At 60.5% G+C, this 18,544-nt stretch overlaps 1 protein-coding gene and 1 long non-coding RNA gene across 4 annotated transcripts in view; one reads left to right on the top strand and one right to left on the bottom strand.

The window, feature by feature from the left end:
- The window catches only part of CTNNBIP1 (catenin beta interacting protein 1), a 41,848-nt gene extending 25,749 nt beyond the window's left edge, over positions 1–16,099 (top strand). For 2 of the 3 annotated variants that reach the window (XM_036460815.2, XM_036460812.2), the window contains 3 exons: positions 1,804–1,922; positions 2,362–2,452; positions 15,408–16,099. In XM_036460815.2, the coding sequence (XP_036316708.1) occupies positions 1,827–1,922; positions 2,362–2,452; positions 15,408–15,466 (246 nt within the window). In that variant the 5' untranslated portion in view covers positions 1,804–1,826 and the 3' untranslated portion in view covers positions 15,467–16,099. The remainder of the gene's footprint in view (positions 1–1,803; positions 1,923–2,361; positions 2,453–15,407) is intronic. The other variant, XM_036460813.2, reaches the window with a different exon arrangement.
- LOC118731927 lies at positions 2,306–16,393 on the bottom strand. Its single transcript, XR_004992010.2, has 3 exons — positions 16,269–16,393; positions 7,840–7,847; positions 2,306–2,317 (listed from the first exon to the last, which is right to left on the bottom strand). It is a non-coding gene; the product is annotated as an uncharacterized LOC118731927 (long non-coding RNA).
- Positions 16,394–18,544: the final 2,151 nt, after the last annotated feature.

Here is an 18,544-nt window from a genome sequence, read left to right as displayed (position 1 = left end):
TAGAGGAATGGGGAAGCTTGGACACCGCAGGCTGGTCTCCACGCTGCATCCAGCCACTGGGCTGTATTCCTCCAGCTCCTCCCGGCACGGTGCTGGGTGCAGGAAGACAGGGAGCAAAGCTGGGAAGCCAGGTGGGAAGAGACGAAAGCAAGTGCTCCAGCAGGTGCTTTCGGAAACCGGGACAGCCGGGGCCACAGGACCGTGAGGGCCGGGGTCGGGGCGCAGACCCTGCTTCAGCTGTGCTGCCAGGAAAGGCTGGGGAGGCGGCTGGGAGTGAGACGGAGGATGCAAGGAATCCAGGGTAGGCCCAGGGGGCACTCGGTGCAAAGGCTGCTGGGGAAAAGGGCTTCTTGGCATGTTCTAGAACCAGACTGGGGCCAGGAAGGCAGAGCGGCAAGGGGAGGAGGAGGAAGGGGCCGGGCCGCCTGTGCAGGCCTCCTGGGGTTCTGGCAAAGGCTGTGGTGTTGGGGAGTGGTGTCATCTGTCCGGCTTTTTTGTAAAGACCATTGGGGGGGGGGGGGGGGGGAGTGGAAGGCAGTGAGAAGGGTCAGTGTGAGAAGTGAAACCCGGAACCCAGCTCAGCTGTGCTGGGACGTTAGGGTTGCCCGCTGCACTCTGCACACCTGGTTTGGGGGTGCGGGGGCTGCCTCTCATCAGAGACCATTCTTGAGGCGCCTTACCGATCTTTCCCAGGGACCCGCTGTTAGACCCTCTCCGGGGGAGGGAGGAGGCGGGTGGACAGTTGACTTGGGAGCCTGGGGCTTCAGTGCAGCAGGGAAGGCCCTGAAGGGGAACCACAGGCTTATGGCCGCTACCTAAACCCCGCTGGCCAGCCTTCGGCCTGTGGCGTGGGCGTTAGGGCCAGGGCCTCTGCTGGGTTACGGGGACCGAGCAGTGACGGGGATGTCCAGGGAAGCTGTGTGCAGGCGCTGGCACATCGCTGAGGCACCCTTTGCACAGAGAGCCGCCTCCCAGGAGGTCACCCTGCCTGGGAGCGCCTGCTGGTCCAGGGCTGGCCACCCGAGGGATGGGTGGATGGTGCGAGGAGTGCTCTTGGCCCGCCCGCTCAATTCCCCTGGTCTCCCAGCGCAGCTCCTGCCACCAGGCTGCCAGGGCACCTCCCCCACCAGCTGCCGCGTTATTTCTGACTCATCCAGGAGTTACAGATCTGTAATCCAACCCCTCCAGCCTGGCTTCCTCTCCACTGGCTCCTCCCCCAGGGAAACCCCGGGACTTCTCTCCTGGGACCTTCCTGCAGGTCGGGTCCCATTGCACCTGGACACAGCTGCTGCCTGCAGGAGCTGCCTGGCACAGGCGGGGTGGGCCTGTGAGGGTGGCAGTGAGCCTGGGTCCGGTGCCCCAGAGCCCCGGCCGCCTGTCCCCATCGAGGGCCGGAGTTGGCCTCTGATCCCGGCAGGGGCTTGGCCTGAGAGCGGCCTTGGGGTTTGGGACTGGTGCTGATCCCACAGCTCCTCCAGCGAAGGCCTAGCCAGCTGCCTCTGACCGTGACCCTCCCGCTTCCGGGGGAGTTGCTTGCTTTGAAAGCCTGGGACGCTGTGGGGGCATGTAGCCCCTCTCTCGTGGCGGAAGGCAGAGCTGGCCAGGAGTCTGGGTTACCTCGGTCTCCCTGGGCTGAGCTCTGCCCACCGCTGGGCTAGTGGGTCTCAGGAGAACAGGCAACTTCCCACCTGCTCTGGACTCAGAAACAAGTCCCTGCAGCGAGGTGGGCTGCCGGACACTCCCAGGAAGCTCCCTGCCTCTCTGGGCAGTCTCGTCCTGACCCCCGTGCTTCTCGCTCCGCAGCCGTCCCCAGAGCTGGCCCGGGGATGAACCGCGAGGGGGCTCCCGGGAAGAGTCCGGAGGAGATGTACATCCAGCAGAAGGTGCGGGTGCTGCTCATGCTGAGGAAGATGGGATCCAACGTGAGTGCCCTGGGCCGAGCAGCGCTGTCGCTCCCGCCTGGAGCCGCGGGGTCGGGGAGGGGATGCTGAGCCTGTGGTTTGGCTCCGTGGCTGGTCAGGTGGCGCTGAGTCTGGGGAGTGCAGTTCCAGGGCGCTGCTGGGCATCCTCCCACCTCTGGGTTAGGTGGGTGAGTCTTCTCTCCCAGGGGATGTCCAGGGGCACTGACGGCACAGGCCGAAGAGGGCAGCGCTTCCCAGTGGCCCTGTGCTGCCCTCAAGTCCGGCCTCCGGTCTGCTCTGCGTGGCCAGGCCCCGTTTCAGGGCGGCAGGAGGGCTTGCTCTGGAACTGAAGAGTCAAACCTCCAAGGAGCAAAGGAGGTGGCACCTCATGGGCACCAAGCAGGCCTGGCAGGTGCCTTCAGAAGCGACGGTCGCCCTCACCTGCCGCTCTCCCTTGCAGCTGACGGCCAGCGAGGAGGAGTTCCTGCGCACCTACGCGGGCGTGGTCAACAGCCAGCTGAGCCAGCTGCCACAGCACTCCATCGACCAGGGTGAGTGAGCCGGGCCACCCCTCCCCGGGGCACCCAGTGACAGCACAGCTGCAGCCCTCCCGGGGCGGGGGTGGGGGGTGTCCGTGAGAGACAGGAGGGGCCACAGTCCCTCCCCTCCACAGAGCTGAGCCCCAGGCAGAGCCGCGCCTGGCCACGGAGCCCTGGGGGCCCTGCCTGGCCCCAGCCTGCCAGGACCCTTTCTAGGCCTGGGGGAGGCAAGCTGTGGAGGTGTCCGGGCCCCTGTCACTGCAGACGCTCTGATTGCTGCATTCCTCAACTTCGGCCTGACCCCTGCCCACCCAGCCCCCTGCCAGGGGGAGTGACACTGTCCTTGTGTGCCAGGGCCTGGCCTGGGTGCGGCCTGCACAGTGGTGGTGTGTTCCTGGCTGTGCCCAGAGGGGAGGCCCAAAGGCTCTGGCAGTCTCTGTGTGCCCCCGGAGTTAATTCTTTTTTGAGTGCCATCAGCTAATCTCATAACGGTAGTGGGTGGCATTTGAGTATATTGTCTAGTAGGCGCGTGCTAAGTGCCTGATAAGTGTCATTGGAGTGGAGATCGCTACTCTTTGTGTTACTTCCACTTAACCGGCAAGGACACAGTTCCTGCCCTGGCTCAGGCAGCCACTTACCAGGGGCCCGGGTGCAGGCCTGCCGCCGATTCTTAACTGGGTGCTGGATTCGCCTCCGTCTGCCCGGGGCAGCAGGAGGCTACTGGGCGCTTGCGGGCTCCTCCTTTCTGGAAGCTTTATGCGACCCTGTAGCCCAGTCTCCCACCAGCGCCTCCTCCCAGTTATGTTTTTTTCCTTGTTGCACTAGTTTGAATTATTTGCCGTGAAATAGTGTGGCACGTCCGATGCGAGGGGCTGCATGAGCAGCGTGCTGAGGGGCTGGCGCACGGCGGCTGCTCTTGGACTTGCCCTTGTCCTCCCGGATGTCACAGGGCCCTGCCCTGGCTCAGGGCCCAGCTTCCAAGCTCTGACGCTGGGTGTGACCCGACCTGTGCGCCCAGCTCAGCAGAAACGTACAGGACGCCTAGCCACTCGAGGGCCACACGCACAGGGCAGCCTGTCGGGGACCGCCTCCCCTGAAGGGGACCCGGGTGTGGAGTCTGCCCTGCCTCCTGGGGTACGCTTTCTGGAGCGCTCGCCTCTTCCAGGCTGACGGGGTTTCCAGCACAGGCCCCTGTCCCCGTGCGGAACCACATCTACCCGAAACCCACACGTTTCTGAGTCCCTTGGCCTTACCTGCTTCCCACCCTGGTCTTGGCTCAGAGTGAGCCTGAATGTGAGGGGGGTGGTAAGAATGCCTCTGGTAGGATGTTCTTACTGGAAAAATCAAGAAGAGCTGTAGAACTGTGTCAGTATAGAAAACAACACACCCGTCTCTCCCCCCACACCATGCATGTATAGAAAAAAAGGCTGAAATAAAACACACCAGGCCTGGCCGGTGTGGTTCAATAGTTGAGCATCAACCCATGAACCAGGAGGTCATGATTTGATTCCCCATCAAGGCACCTGCCCCAGTTATGGACTTGATCCCCAGTAGGGGGGATGCAGGAGGCAGCCAATCAATGATTCTTATCATTGATGCTTCTATCTCTTTCTCCCTCTCCCTTCCTCTCTCTGAAAACAATGCAAACTTTTTTTTTCTTTTCTTTTTTTCTTTTTTTAGAAAACACACTAGGCTGCTAATAGAAAATTTTGTCAGAGGGTAAAACTATATAAGGGACTTCCGCTTTCCAAGTCACACGTTTTTGTAATGCTAATTCTTTAACGTGACCCGCACATTTCATTGGTAACGAGGGGAGTTTAAAGAAGTGTTTTTATGGGAACTCTTCACCTCGCCCAGCTAACCCAACAATTGAGAATAAAGTGAGCTCTGCCGAGTCGCTTAAGGAGATCACGGTGACCTTACCTGGCCCAAAACTGCCGAGCAGCCAGGAGTGAGTCAGAGGTGTGTGGTGTGACCACATGGGCCCAGAGCCTGGCCCTCTGAGTGCGGGCCGTCCGCCCCTCCAGGCTGGCCTCAGCGCCTCTCTCCGGGAAGCTGGCTCCTGGCGCTGAGCCTGGAGCCAGGGGAACCTCGGGGAGGCTGGTGGCGGGCATGGCTCTCTGCTGCCAGGTGCCCTGCGGGTGGCCCTCACCACCACGGTCACTCTGACCGGAGCCTCCGGGAAGGCATGCGCTACAGCACATGTGTCAAACACAAGGCCCGCGGGCCAAATCCGTCCCGCCAGGCCTTGCAATGTGGCCCGCACCGTGCTGTCATCACTGCACTCGGCTGCGTTTCCATCACAATGACAGTTTATGACTGTTCAGTAAACCATTCGGCCCGCGATTTAGGCTGGATTTTAGATTTTGGCCCCTTCTCTGATTGAGTTCGACACCCCTACACTACAGAAAGCCCAAGGACTCCAGGGCCTGAGGTGGAGAGGGGAGGGTAGCTGTGCCTGGAAGAGCCTCACAGCATGCTGTTACTTCTCAGGACACGGCGAACACACACACACACACACACACACTGCAGCCAAGCAGCAACCGGCCCAGTCCCTCCTGCCGTGCAGGGACGAGCCTGAGAGCGGGACCTTACCTTTCTGCCCTCCCCCTGGCGCCACACGGCTGTCGGCTAAAATTCTAGTCTGCCTGCCTTCTCCTAGGGCAGAGCCGACCTCAGTTGATGCCACGGGGTATGCTGCTGTCAGAGGCTCCGGTGCTGCCCGGGTGGCGGAAGCCTGGCTCACTGCTTCCTGTGCAGGGGCCCCAGCATGAAAGACCCCCAGAGGCCTAGGAGCAGAAGCCTGGTGTGAGTGCCTCCTGCCACCAGGTGGCACTGTCTCTCAGCAAATGCCCCTTGCTCCCTCCTGGGTGTCTGCAGCCTCTTACTGTTCCAGCTCCCCTAGGTAGGGGGCCCAAGATCACCCCACCAATGGATCTGTGCTCAGCATTAGTCCTGGGGTCCTGCCCACAATCTTTAGGCTCACAAACACTTCCCCTCTGCAGCTGGAGGGGGCTGGTACCCAGGGCGCTGCTTGCCCTCCCTAGACCCAGGGAGGAGAGTGAGCTGGGCATTCTCTGCCCACACTGTAATCTGGCGCCTCGTGCTGCACCCAGGCCTCCCAGCCTGCCCCATTCCCACTCTCCCCCTGGTGAACTTGTATCCAGCATCAGGCAGGTGCTGGAGACCCTGGAGCGTGGGCCCGCCCCCAAGAGCTCACTAAATGGTTCCGGCAGAGGGTCCCAGTGGCCCCCAGTACTGGACTGAACAGTGGACATGCCTGGCCTCTGCTGGTCTGAGCCTGAGAGTGGAGAGGTGGCTGAGGCAGCCTGGGTGTCCCATGGGCAGCCCGCACTCAGAGGCCCAGATTCCGGGCCTATATGGTCACACCCACACATCTGTGACTACTCAGCAGTTTCTGCAAGGTGAGGTCACCATGATCCTTCTAGAAACCCCGCTTTTCCTCCTGTCTTCCATGATATACACCTCTCTCCCCCTCCCCCAGGTTTCTACCTCTCTGCTCATCCCCTTGTGAATGCCCTCCTTCCCTTTGTTATGCTGGTCTTCTCCGGATTCAGTCCTTTCAGCTCTCAGTCTCATACCTTCTCTTTGGAAGTCACATATGCTACGGTGACTTCCACAGACATGCGCCCTCAGTGCAGACCCTGCTGCTGACCCGACAGTACGCAGCTCCTCCTGACCCTTTCACCCCAGAGGTCCCACACTCCACAGGCCCAGATTCATACACACACACACACACACACACACACACCCTCCCCCCGTCCTCGGCCGTGACCGATGTGTCCTCCTCTCTTCCCCAAGTGTCTCGAACGTCACCAGCAGCTTTAATGCTGCTCCGATCTGCTTCATCTTCTCCACCTTGGTTTGAACCCCCTTTGGTCTGAGCCTGTATTAATTCTCGTCTTAATTATTGCAAAAGCTCCTCGTTGGCACCTTGACATCTCACTTGCCCCCCACAGTGCATTTTCTACCCCCTGGCCAGAGGGATTTTTGAAGACCATGTCAGCAGCTCCCCACACACACTTAAAACCTTTCAGTGACTCTACTGCCTGAAGTTCAAGTCCAGCCCCCTTGGCATGACGAGCAAGACCCCTGCCAGCTGCAACACCATGACCTTATGCAGCGTCAGCAGTCCCAGGGAATGGCTCTCAGCTCCTGTCTCAGGCCATGGGTGTTCACACATTTCTGCTCTGCATTTGCTCTTGGAGCCCAGGAGCCCAGGAGCCTGGCCCTGACCACCCTCTCCCTCCCGCCTCCCGCAGGCCAGGCCCTGACCACCCTCTCCCTCCCGCCTCCCGCAGGCCAGGCCCTGACCACCCTCTCCCTCCCGCCTCCCGCAGGCCAGGCCCTGACCACCCTCTCCCTCCCGCCTCTCACAGGCCAGGCCCTGACCACCCTCTCCCTCCCGCCTCCCGCAGGCCAGGCCCTGACCACCCTCTCCCTCCCGCCTCCCGCAGGCCAGGCCCTGACCACCCTCTCCCTCCCGCCTCCCGCAGGCCAGGCCCTGACCACCCTCTCCCTCCCGCCTCCCGCAGGCCAGGCCCTGACCACCCTCCCTCCCGCCTCTCACAGGCCAGGCCCTGACCACCCTCTCCCTCCCGCAGGCCAGGCCCTGACCACCCTCTCCCTCCCGCAGGTCAGGCCCTGACCACCCTCCCTCCCGCCTCCCGAGGGCCAGGCCCTCATTGGCCACTCCCCCTCCTGTGATTTCCATCACACGTTCACACTGTTTTCTGGTCTGCCTCCCGACCAGCTCTGAGTTCCCTGAGCCTGGGACAGTGGCTTCCCTTCCTGTGTTTGTGGGGCTGGGAGCCTGCAGGCCCTGCGGAAGGCAGAGACATGGAGCTAGTTCTCTGAGCACCGTCTCCGGGCCCCTGAGGGTGGCCGGGAGGACCTGACAGCCTGACTGTGAACCAGAGGAAATCAATGCTTCTCTGGGAAGGTCGCCTTGCTGAGACGGTGCAGCTGCAGCTTCCAGAGCAGGCGGGACAGAATGCTGAGCTCACTCCTTTCTGATTGCCGGGCCGCTCCCGAGCACACGCCGACCCCTCTCCTGGCTATAAAGTAACAAGCCGTCAGTGCAGGAGACCAGGAAGGACAGAAACAGCATGAAGGCTTGAATCCTGTTACATAGCTATTATCACTTTACCTTTCGTTAAATTTCCTCTCAGCCTTTTAAAAATAGGCATCTATTTCCACCATAAAGTTGGGACCTTACACTGTAAACATTTTACTGTCCATTTGAACATCCAGGTTTTTTTTAACTTATGATCCTTTTACAATGTTTTAAACAATTTTTAAGAAAACATTTTAGCAATTGCATAATATGCAGCCATATGGCTGTGCCCCACTTTTTGACCGATGCTTTATTGGGGGACATTTGTTTCTCATTTTTGCTGTTAATCACAACAGCAAACACTTACTGAAGTCCTCCTCCAGCCTGGTTTCTTGTTGAGGGTTTTCCCAGAAGCCTCTTCACCTTCAAAAAGAGACAGTGGCTGCAGAGGTTAAGTAACGAGTCCGAGGCCGCAGAGCTGGTCAGCAGGTCCAGGGTGTGCCACGCGTTGACTATCCTGTATGAATCTTCAGTTATTTTAAGAGAATCTAGGAGTGGCTTACAGGCCCTAAGCGTTTCCAAGCAGGGCAGTGTTTACCTGAGAAACAGGTGTGACTTGGCAGTTACCGTGGCATCTCAGGAGGGCACAGGAAACACTGGGACGAGTTTTCCATTGCTTCATTATCCCGGGCCCTGCAGGCCTCTGAATGTATGGTTCTTGAGAGCTCCAGTCTCTTCCTTCCCATCCCAGGCCCCCGTGCACAGGGCAGAGGGCCCATCGTGCAGAGCTGGCATCCTGGTGCAGTGCCTCGTATGGCCCGTGCCCAGGTGTCTGGGGGCTGGAGGGACCCCAGTTTGCTAAGGAAGCTCTTGTCCTTCTCTTCTCTTCCCTCTCCTCGGCCTGGGAGCTGTGGTGCAGGCTCAGTGGCGCCTCACGCCTGATCCAGCCTCATCGGATCGCACTCTTCCTGCAAGAGACTTCCCAGGGAGGTCCCCAGCTGGAGCCTCTAGGCCAGGGGTCTTCAAACTTCTCTCATTATGAGAATCACCTGGTGGAGGTGTTAAAACACAGATTCCTGATAGCACTTCTTATAGTTGGGATCCGGGAATCTGTGTTTTAACAACTCCACCAGGTGATTCTCATAATGAGAGAAGTTTGAAGACCCCTGCTTCTAGGCTGTCCCAGGCTCTGCTGGCTCCTGCCCTCAGAAGCCAAGGTCATTTGATCTCAGGGTCACACGGAACCCGGGTAAAGGAGCTGTGGCCACGGTCACGGTCTCGGGCAACAGCAAAGAGCCAGCAGCCCTGAGGGAGTGGCCCACCCCTCGCACAGCACTTTGCATTCGGTCACCCCCCTTGGCCGTCTCAGCAGTGTCAGTGGAGGTGCTGACACCATCTCCATCTTACAGCCAGCGTATTCCTGGACTTCTCGCACTCCTTCCCGCCTCTGCTCTCTCACCTCCTCCATGCAGCCCTCCCTGCTCTCTCACCTCCTCCATGCAGCCCTCCCTGCCCCATTCAGGTGGTCGCTGCTCCTCTTGCTCCTGAGCCGAGTCTCCCTGATCACACTGTGCCGGGACCCAGCCAGTGCAGTGCTATGCGCAGCCCCAGTCCAGCTTCCGGCTACCGCTGGACTCTGCTGGATCCTTGTGTGGACCGGGGCTGCTCCCAGAGGCGCTGGCGGTAACAAGCTCAGGGCTGAAATTACAGTCAGGCCCCGGGAGGACTTACTCTATGGATGGGAAGCTAATCTATTTTAACTTTAATCAACGCTTACGTGAGAATTACCTGTGACCTAATAACAATGTAATTGAACCCAAAAAAATTACATATACATTGAATCCAACTGAAAAATCAACCAGAGGGACTTGGTAACTTGTGTTACAGAAAAATAAAAATCCAAGAAAGGGTAAGGAATGTGCTGAAACGCAGGCCAGCTGCTCAGTTCCGCATTCTGGTTCCGGCGGCAAAGGCTGCTTTGGCTCCCTTTGCAGTGCGGGGCCTATTGTTGAGAGCGAGAACGACGTCTTGTGCGACTCTAATCAGCCCCCAGGCGCCCCCTAAGAGGTGACCTCTGCCTTGGACCAGAGCCCCAAGGGGCCATGGGGCCCTCTGCTCACGTCAGCCCACGGACCTGTGTGCCGGGCACGTGCCATCGGACAGCCCGCCCTCGAGCTGCCGGTCCGGCAGGGCGGACACAAGGGCACGTGTGTAAAGAACTTGGGCGCACAGATCGCAGGATGACCAGTCCCGAGAGAAGGGCACCTCACTAGGAAGCCACGGAGAAGAGGCATGGGAGTGTGCATGGAGACTACGGGAGGATGTCACAGGCCAGGGGGCTCCGGAACCTGCCCGTGTGCGAGTGTTGAGTGTCTACATGTCCCCTCAGAGCCCGGCGTGGCAGATGCCGGGAGGGTGGGGAGTGGCCAGAAAGACAAATGGGCTCGGGACGGAGTTTATTCTGAAGACTGCAAGGGGTCCCCACGGCCTGAAGGGGAGCTGCCAGGTCAGCTGTCATCCATTTAGGGTGAGCGCTGGGGAGAGGTCACGGGGCAGAAGGCGAGGCAGGGAGACAGCTGGAAGGTCACTGCGATGGCCGGTGCAAAGTGATGTGGGACATTTAGGACCGAGAACCTGCAGGCTGGTGAGCAGGTGCGGATGGGATCTGAGACCGAGGTTCTGGTGGATGAGACAGGGAGGGGAGCTCTGAGTGGGCGGGGCCTGTGGGTGTCCAGGAGGAATGGGAGCGAGGTCCGTGAGCAGGTGCAAGGTGGGAGCAGATGGAGGACTGGGCTTGGGGGAGGGGCCTGGAGTAGAGCAGGTGGGTGGGGGGAGGGGTCTGGAGTAGAGCAGGTGGGCTGGGGGAGGGGTGTGGAGTAGAGCAGGTGGGCTGGGGGAGGGGTGTGGAGTAGAGCAGGTGGGCTTGGGGGAGGGGTCTGGAGTAGAGCAGGTGGGCTGGGGGAGGGGCCTGGAGTAGAGCAGGTGGGCTGGGGGAGGGGTGTGGAGTAGAGCAGGTGGGCTGGGGGAGGGGTGTGGACTAGAGCAGGTGGGCGGGGGGAGGGGTGTGGACTAGAGCAGGTGAGCTGGGGGAGGGGTCTGGTCTAGAGCAGGTGGGCTGGGGGAGGGGTCTGGAGTAGAGCAGGTGGGCTGGGGGAGGGGTGTGGAGTAGAGCAGGTGGGCGGGGGGAGGGGTCTGGAGTAGAGCAGGTGGGCGGGGGGAGGGGTCTGGACTAGAGCAGGTGGGCGGGGGGAGGGGTCTGGTCTAGAGCAGGTGGGCTGGGGGAGGGGTCTGGAGTAGAGCAGGTGGGCGGGGGGAGGGGTCTGGTCTAGAGCAGGTGGGCTGGGGGAGGGGTCTGGAGTAGAGCAGGTGGGCGGGGGAGGGGTCTGGACTGAAGAGCTGGTGTGTAGAACCCAACTTGTGACCTCACAGATTCTGCCTGTGGTGCCGTGTGTGGACGTGGTGCTGGTGCTCGGGGAGGAGGTGTGGTGCTTCCGGTTTGGCAGATGAAGACCACGGGAGTGGGTGTGCAGGCGCTTACCCTGCCGCACAGAGTAGGCCAGGTCAGCCCAGAGCTGGGCTCCAGGGTCCCAGCGCCCACAGAGGCTGCTCAGGCCCAAGCAGGGCCCTCAGTGGCTGGTCAGGAGGCCCCGCCCCTGCTGGGCCCGCTGCATGCTCCCCCGGGTGCCCCTTGTCCTGGCAGCCTGGGAGCCTGGTGAGCGGTTGTCAGCTGGGAGCACAAGCTTGGAGCCCACTTTGGCTGCTGACTCCTTGGTGGATCCGGGCTGCTGTCCCCATGGCAACCCGTGTCTTGCTAGCTCTGGGTAAAGCCATCCCCTGGGAACTTTGGGCATCAGAGCTGAGACTAGAACCGGGCTCCTGGGCCGCAGCTGTAAACAGGCAGTGCCACCCAGTGGGCGGCGTTTGTCTGGGAGGAGCCTCGTCCCCCGTGGACACTTCCCCCTGGAGGAGCAGTGAGGCCTGGGTGTCCAGGAGCTTGCTGCCTGGCTCCTCTCTGCAGAGCCGGTAGCTGAGCTGCAGCCGTGCTGAGGAGCGGGTGGCAGGCTCTAGCTGGTGTTGAGAGCAGTACAATGAGGTCATTGGGTGAAGAGGCGCCACCACCAGAAGCCATACGGGCAAAGAAGGGGACAGAGGGGAGGCGCGTGGCTGAGTTTCCTCTTTGGCCGGTGTCCGTGACTGTGGGGGCAGGGGGGTTCCCTGGAGGGCTTGGCAGCATCAGCCAAAGGGGGGACACGGAGGGTCCCCCCACCCCCCCTCCTCGCCCCCCGCAGCGTGGGAATGTGGAGACTGGGGCTTCCGTTTGTATTTCTGAGTTTCTTAGGCCCCACTACAAGCATGTCGAACTCAAAGGCTAACACAGGCCAAGTAAGGCTGAAGTTTATGTGGGCCGCAAAAAACAAAAGCTTCCGTTTTCATAGAAATTAGGTTTATTAGGAAAGTATGGTGTCAGAAGAGACAAGAGCGATGATGAGGTGCATGTTCTCTTCCTGACACACGGCACCTCCGCTGCTGCTGTCTCCCCCACTCCGGGGAGCCTTGTTCGCAGTGACTCCTTTCCAGACCGACCCACGGCGGATGTCAGTGACTCTGGATCTGACAGGAGACTTATTTCCTTTCATGATTGTAATAACTGCTCACACCGTTATACTGGCTGGGACACAAAAATATTCATTGTGGGCCACGAGTTTGACATGCTGCCCCAGTGGTTACCGCATTGGGAAGGTGTTAGGCCCCTGCGAGGTCAGGAGGCCCCTGCCCAGCACCCCTGGCCCTGAGGAGCCCTGGGGAGCCCTGCAGGCAGGGGTGCGGGTGTCAGAGGCCCCTGTCCCCGGAGTGCATGGCCGGGGAGCTGGGCCTGGAGGAGCCCGTGGCTCCAAATCGGGTGATGTGGGCGCCCCCACCCACGGCTGATGCCGCTTCTGGGAGCAGCCCTTCTCTCCGGTGCCATCTTACAGGGCTGTGTCCTGGTCGGTGGGCCCGGGCTGGCCTCCTTTGGAGCTGAACCAGTAACAACGTGTCCTGAGAGGGCCCTGTTCTGACAGTTCCGGACACAGACTGAGGTGCCCAGTGCATCGATGGAAAGACCTTTGAAGGGCTTCAACTCAGAGCCTCAGCTGTCTGAGTGCTGGGGGCTTCCTCCAGCCGCCCTCCTCCTGGGCCAGCGCCTGCGGAGAGCCGGGCTGCCCGATGGCCACGGCAGCTTCCTGCGGTCAGCTGGGCCCGGGCCGGGCTGGTGCTGGGTGCGAGCCGGGCCTGGGCTCTCAGTGCTGCTGCTGTGAATTCCTGCTGAGCCTGAAACAGACCAGCTACCCATTGTCTGTCTCCTGCCCCCACTCAGGGCCAGCCTCCCTTCCACAAGCTCCTGCATATTTGTCATTTTCTCTCCCCAGTCACTGACTGGACTCTGTGCAAGGGGCAAAGCTGGCACTGGGCGTGGGCTGAGATTTCCCACGCGTGCCCTGCCCTAGTGCAGGGCTGTGCCCTCCGCAGTGCCTGGGCCTGCTTTCCAGAGCAGGTGAGCCTGGGACGGGGAGTGTCTGGCAGGCAGCGGAGGGGAGGGGAGGCAGGGGACAGGTGTCGGGGGCAGGGCTACTCCCAGGGCGGCATTCTGGGTTCCATGCTGAATTTTCTCCAAGGGGCGAGGGCTGCTTTGATGTTGTTTGGTTCCATTCTCTTTGTAATTCCATTCACATGTAATTATTTTGTGTTGCTCTTTTCAGTTTGCTAGGTGTTTTTTTTTTTAGTATTTTTGCATAGCACAGGTAAGATGACTATCTATGGCCATATGAGATCCTGGCCTGCGGTTCTCTTTTCCTTTTGCTGTCTTTGTCTGGCTCTGGCTCTTTGTCCTGGTGGGAAGGGACGAACAGAGCTCTGAGCCCGGCCCAGACAGTGTTGGCAGAAGAGCCGAGGCGGTGGACGCCCTCACCGGTAAAGGGGCCAGGAAGCCCCGCTGACCACCTGGAGCAGTGGCCGGGCCTGCCGGCTCCTTTGCAGTGTCTTCCTGTTCTGAGCCCCATGATTCCGCAGTGGAGCTCCCGTGGGAGACACCACATGCTGTCTGTGTGATCATCTCTGACTCCCTCCTGGCTCTAAAGCTCGGGCAGCTGGACTCATGGGAGGGTAGCTCACCCTCCCGTTAGGTAACAGGCCCAATCCCTCCGAGAAAAGGGGAGGGAAAGGTGTCCCTCGCCCAGGGGCCTGCTGGGCCCAGGGTCAGGCCTGCTGAGGATGGTAAAAGGAGAGGCTGGGGCACACACTGGGCAGCTGTAGTGTCAGGGGCCTTGGCCTGGGTCTGGGCTCCTCCAGGGAGCTGTGGCCATTCCCTCTGCCGACTCTCTGACCCTCCGGGGCAGCGGGGTTGTTTCTGTCCTGCAGCTCAGGCCCCTGTGCGGAAGCCCCGAGGCAGGTCAGGGCAGCGAGTCCGCCCCTGTGCGTGGAGCCAGGCTTCTTGTGCCGACAGCGCCCTCCGTGGTCTCCGCCAGCCCCACTGATGAGTGGGTGGGAGGCGGCATGGGGAAAGCTGGCATCCGTTAGCTAACCCGCTCAGCTGCCATGAGGGTGTGACGTAATCCTGGCCTCGGTGGTTGCTAGGGAAATTCTGCCTGCAGCGGCACTGCGTGGTCCTGGGACTGAGCGAGAACAGAATGTCCCCGAGAAGCGGGAGGAATGCAGGGCTTCCCAGCAAAGGAGCCCGATCTGAGCTCCTCTCCAGACCTCCTTCCCCTTGTCAGGGGAGCTGTCAGAGCCCGTCAAGGCAGGGTGGTTACAGCACCTGTCGCTGTGCCCAGTGAACGCCTTTCTGCACCAATGGACCTGTGGGCGGGCCCTCCTTCTGCAGCGCCTGGGGCAGGTGCCCCTCCCCTGTCCACGAGGCAGACGGGTAGGAAGGAGCTCGGCGGGGGGCTGCCAGGGTGAAGGAGAGGGTGCCCTGCGGGGGGGAGCGGCCAGCACCAGGCCTGGGGGCGGAAGCCATTCACAGGCCAGTTCCGCTGCGCGCCTCCCACCCCCGCTCCCCGTCAGTGGCCTTTCTGTCTGCTGCTCCAGTCCTCCTCCCGGGAGAGCTCCTCCAGAGAGAAGTACGTCAGAAAGGCCATGGCGGCCAACTGTTATTCTGAGCGCAACCCAGAGCCGTGCCCCAGAAAGAGGGGAAGCAGGGCTCGGGGAGGGCTGGGGCCAGAGGCAAAAGGAGGCCTAGGTCTGCAGGTCCTCCTCCCAGCAGCTCTGGGCGGGGAGGCAGGTCAGCTCTGCAAGCGCTTTCCCTCCCTCCCCTGCCTTTTCTGGCTGCATGTCAGGGCCCGTCTTATGGAAAACAAGACAAAGGAAGTGATTTCATGAGTGCCTGGGCCAGATCCTCCAATCCATGATTAAAAACTGAGCAATAAAGATTATGGCCATTATCTGTCGCCTGTGAGCCAGGCCGCCTGGTCCTTGGAACAGGTGTTGAGTTTGGGCAGAGGTCTGGCTCCTAGAAATCACAACAAGCGAGGTCTCCAAAGGGGTCCAGACGGGTCTCAGGAGGAAAAAGGGCGGTTCCGAGGGCCTGACTCTGGTAACTGGAGCGAGGGGCGCGCGCAGAGCCTTCTCCAGCAGCAGCGCTGGGTTCTCACGCTCACCTCCTGGCTGTGCAGCCTTCCGCAAGCCTGAGCCTCACCCCACCCGCCCTCAGCCCGCAGTCCCCAGCCCCGCAGCCGGCCGCAGGCATATCCCGGGCCAGGCTGGCCAGGCTGCAGGGGAGCCTGCGGGAGGTGGGCTTCCGGGAAGAGCTTTGTGCTCAGAAAGCACTCCCTCGGGCCGCACCCGAGGGCCACAGCCTCCTGCCTCGTCCCGGTGCCAGGGCCCCTCCAGCAAGCCCCTCCTGCTCGCCTGCAGGTGCAGAGGACGTGGTGATGGCGTTTTCCAGGTCGGAGACAGAGGACCGGAGGCAGTAGCTGCGGATCCCAGGGAACATCCTGAAAGCTGGCATCGGCCAAGAGATCTGTGTGACCTCGTCTGGCTGAGTGGCAGCGGGTCCCCTTCCCCATCCCCCACTACACCCCTCTACTCCCTCCCCCACCTCACCCCACCCACTCCGCCCCACCCCGCCCCAGGCCACTCAGCAGGGCTGGCATCGAGGGAAACGCCGCTGGTGCAGTTATGATTGGCTTCAAGGGACGGACTCATGATTGGCTTCAGGAAGAAACCTTTTTATTTTTAAATCTTGACCAACGGAAACCTTTTATTTTTATTTCTGACTCTTATTTTTTTAAATTTGCGCCTCTGGTACATGGCTTCCCGGGAAGCTGTCCGAGCTCTGGTGCTTTCTTTATTTAGGTCACTTTTTAGGAACGAGAAGAGGTCCGATTGGCTGCTCAGACTGGAAAAGGATTTTGATTGGCTGGCTAACGGGAAACGATTTTTATTCTTGAATGGCTGCAGGTATTCTGCTGAAAGCAACGGCTTCTCTCTTGAATGCTGAATACAGGGTTTGGGACGTTGGTTGTTATATTTGACTTGAAAAAAAAAAAAGAAAGAAACCAAATGCGCTTTGCAATATTTATTACACAGCTGGCTGCTCTCACGTGTTTTGTTTGTGTTTGCATTCGATCGTGTGTTTCCCATTGGCTCCCCCATGACTCCTGCTGCTCTGCTCCCCATCCCCCACCCCCTCTGCTGCTCGCAGTCCCACTGCAGCCCGGGGCACCTGGACCTGACTCCACACCTGACTCCACCAGTGACCACACCTGACTCCACCAGTGACCACACCTGACTCCACCAGTAAGGGGCCTCAGGGACCCCAAGCAGCATCCGCAGCTGGAGAGTGGGGCCCCCAAGGAGGTTTGTGTCCTGGGGGAGCAGCGGGAGCCGAGCGGTGACCGGCCATGAGCCGGGATTTACGCCCATCACTTTGGGCTGGCAGCCGGCCAGCTTCCCGGACAGGAAGGGAAGCCCGCTTTGCTGGCCCCGCCTGACCGAGCTGAGCAGAGGCGCCCCGGCAGCTCTGTCACATCCATTCTCCGGGTCTTTTCCTGAGGCCTCATCTGGGGTCCTCCTGGAAACGGCAGGAGCTGCTCCCCCCGCCGTGAGACCCACAGGGTCTGCCCAGGAGCCCGGAACCCGCCCACAGACCCAGCATGACTCAAGCCTGCGAGTCCTTTGCCTCCAGTCACCCGCCCCTGACCGCCCCCAGCCTGGCTCCCGCGGTGTCTGCTGCTGGGACCTCCCCTCCCGGCCAGCACGCCCACGCCTGTGCCTCTGCACACCTCCTTCCCAAAAGTCCCCCCGTCAGCCTGGAAGGGCAGCGCCTTTTATTTTTATTTATTTATTTTTAAAATATATTTTATTGATTTTTTACAGAGAGGAAGAGAGAGGAATAGAGACTTAGAAACATCGATCAGCTGCCTCTTGCACACCCCCCACTGGGGATGTGCCCACAACCAAGGTACATGCCCTTGACTGGAATCGAACCTGGGACCTTTCAGTCTGCAGGCCGACGCTCTATCCACTGAGCCAAACCGGTTTCTGCGGCAAATGAGCAAGGCCCACAGGCTGGTCCTCAGCCCCGGCCCAGAGCCCGGTCTCTGAATGGCTGTGGGCACCCAAGTCCTCCCCCCTGTCCTCCCCCCCTTCGCTCACAGGATGCCCCTGGGGAGGTGTGGGAGATGCAGGCCCAGGGAGGGGAACTCCCCCCCTTGCCCCGGAGCGGGAGCCAGAGAACATTCAGCCACATTCCCCTTAGGGCTTGGGCCTGCCATGGAACACAGGGGCCGAAGGTTAGCGTGTCCTAGGCCTGAGCCTGGGAGAGCCCTACCGTGCAGGGGTGGGGAGTGTATCCGGGGAGGGGGGAGGGTCTCAGTGCTGATCTTGCCCCAGAAGCAGGACTTGGGTGTCATGGCCTAAACACTGTGTCCTCCTCCACGCACGGGCCCCTGGCCCTGGTTCGCGGACCATTAACTGCAAAGGCCGTTGATTCCAGGGGCAAGGACTGTGGGGACCCCATCAGGGGCCTCAGAGCATCTCCCCCCAGGGGGAGGACACAAGCACATGAGCACACACAAGCACACACGCTCTCTGCCGGGTCCGCAGCTTCAGCGGGGCCCTGGGGAAGGTGAGTCTTCAGCCCCGTCGTCAGGCGCAGGTGCCCGTGCGGCTGGCCGCGCGCCCTTTGTACCTGCCGCTCCCAGGAAGGGCCCATGTCCTGGCCCATGATGTGTCTCCGCCCCAGCCTGTCCGTGTCAAGGTCATGGGCCTCCCTCTTGTAACAGTGATTGCCCTGATCTGTTATCTCCTGAAGAAGAAAAGGGGAAGTGTTGCCGTGGCTCCTTATTTCAACTGAAAGCATACCTGTCGGAGAAAAAAAGTGAGCAATAAAGAAGTTTAATGCCTTGGTGTGTGGGCCGAGCTATCCTCCCTTGGAGTGGGTGCTTTTGCTGCCTTCCACGCCTCACATGGGCTGTGCCGCTGGAAACACGGGTTCTCCAGTTGTGTTGTCTGTGGCCTGGAGTGGGGTTCGGGGTTTGGAAGAGGTTCCAGGTCTACCCCGCCCGGCTGACAGCGCTGTGGGAAGGCTGAGACCCTGTTTCCACCTGGAGATTCTAAATACCGTCCCGGATTAGAGCAAGGTCAGTCAGCTCCAGCGGTGACCTCACCGTCCCAGCTGGGGAGCAGACTCTGAGCATCCCCTGAGGGTGGAACCTGCCATTCCAGACACTCCCGTGGTTCTCAGAATCTGTGACCGGAGCCCAAACAGCACACCCGCCCCTCGCATCATCCCAGAGACGGAAGATTCGCTGAGCTCAGGTGTGATGCGGGTTTGGAAGCTGACATCACTTCTGCTTCAGGAGTTTTTGCTTTGGCAGCATGTTCTAGGATTTTTTATTTCTACTTTTTTTTCCCTAATTACATAGACTTTCTATTCCCTTTTCAAAGAGGGTCACCGGGTGCTCCATGCCCTGGGGTTTATGGGAAATGGTGGCAGGTGCACAACGCCATCATTGAACCTTACGCTGAGGAGGACGGGGTTGTCCGCA

Source organism: Pipistrellus kuhlii, unplaced genomic scaffold (genome assembly GCF_014108245.1).
Source record: "Pipistrellus kuhlii isolate mPipKuh1 unplaced genomic scaffold, mPipKuh1.p scaffold_m20_p_34, whole genome shotgun sequence".
NCBI lineage: Eukaryota > Metazoa > Chordata > Mammalia > Chiroptera > Vespertilionidae > Pipistrellus > Pipistrellus kuhlii.
Note: the sequence above shows the minus strand (reverse complement) of the source record. Positions and strands in the feature narration are given on the sequence as shown.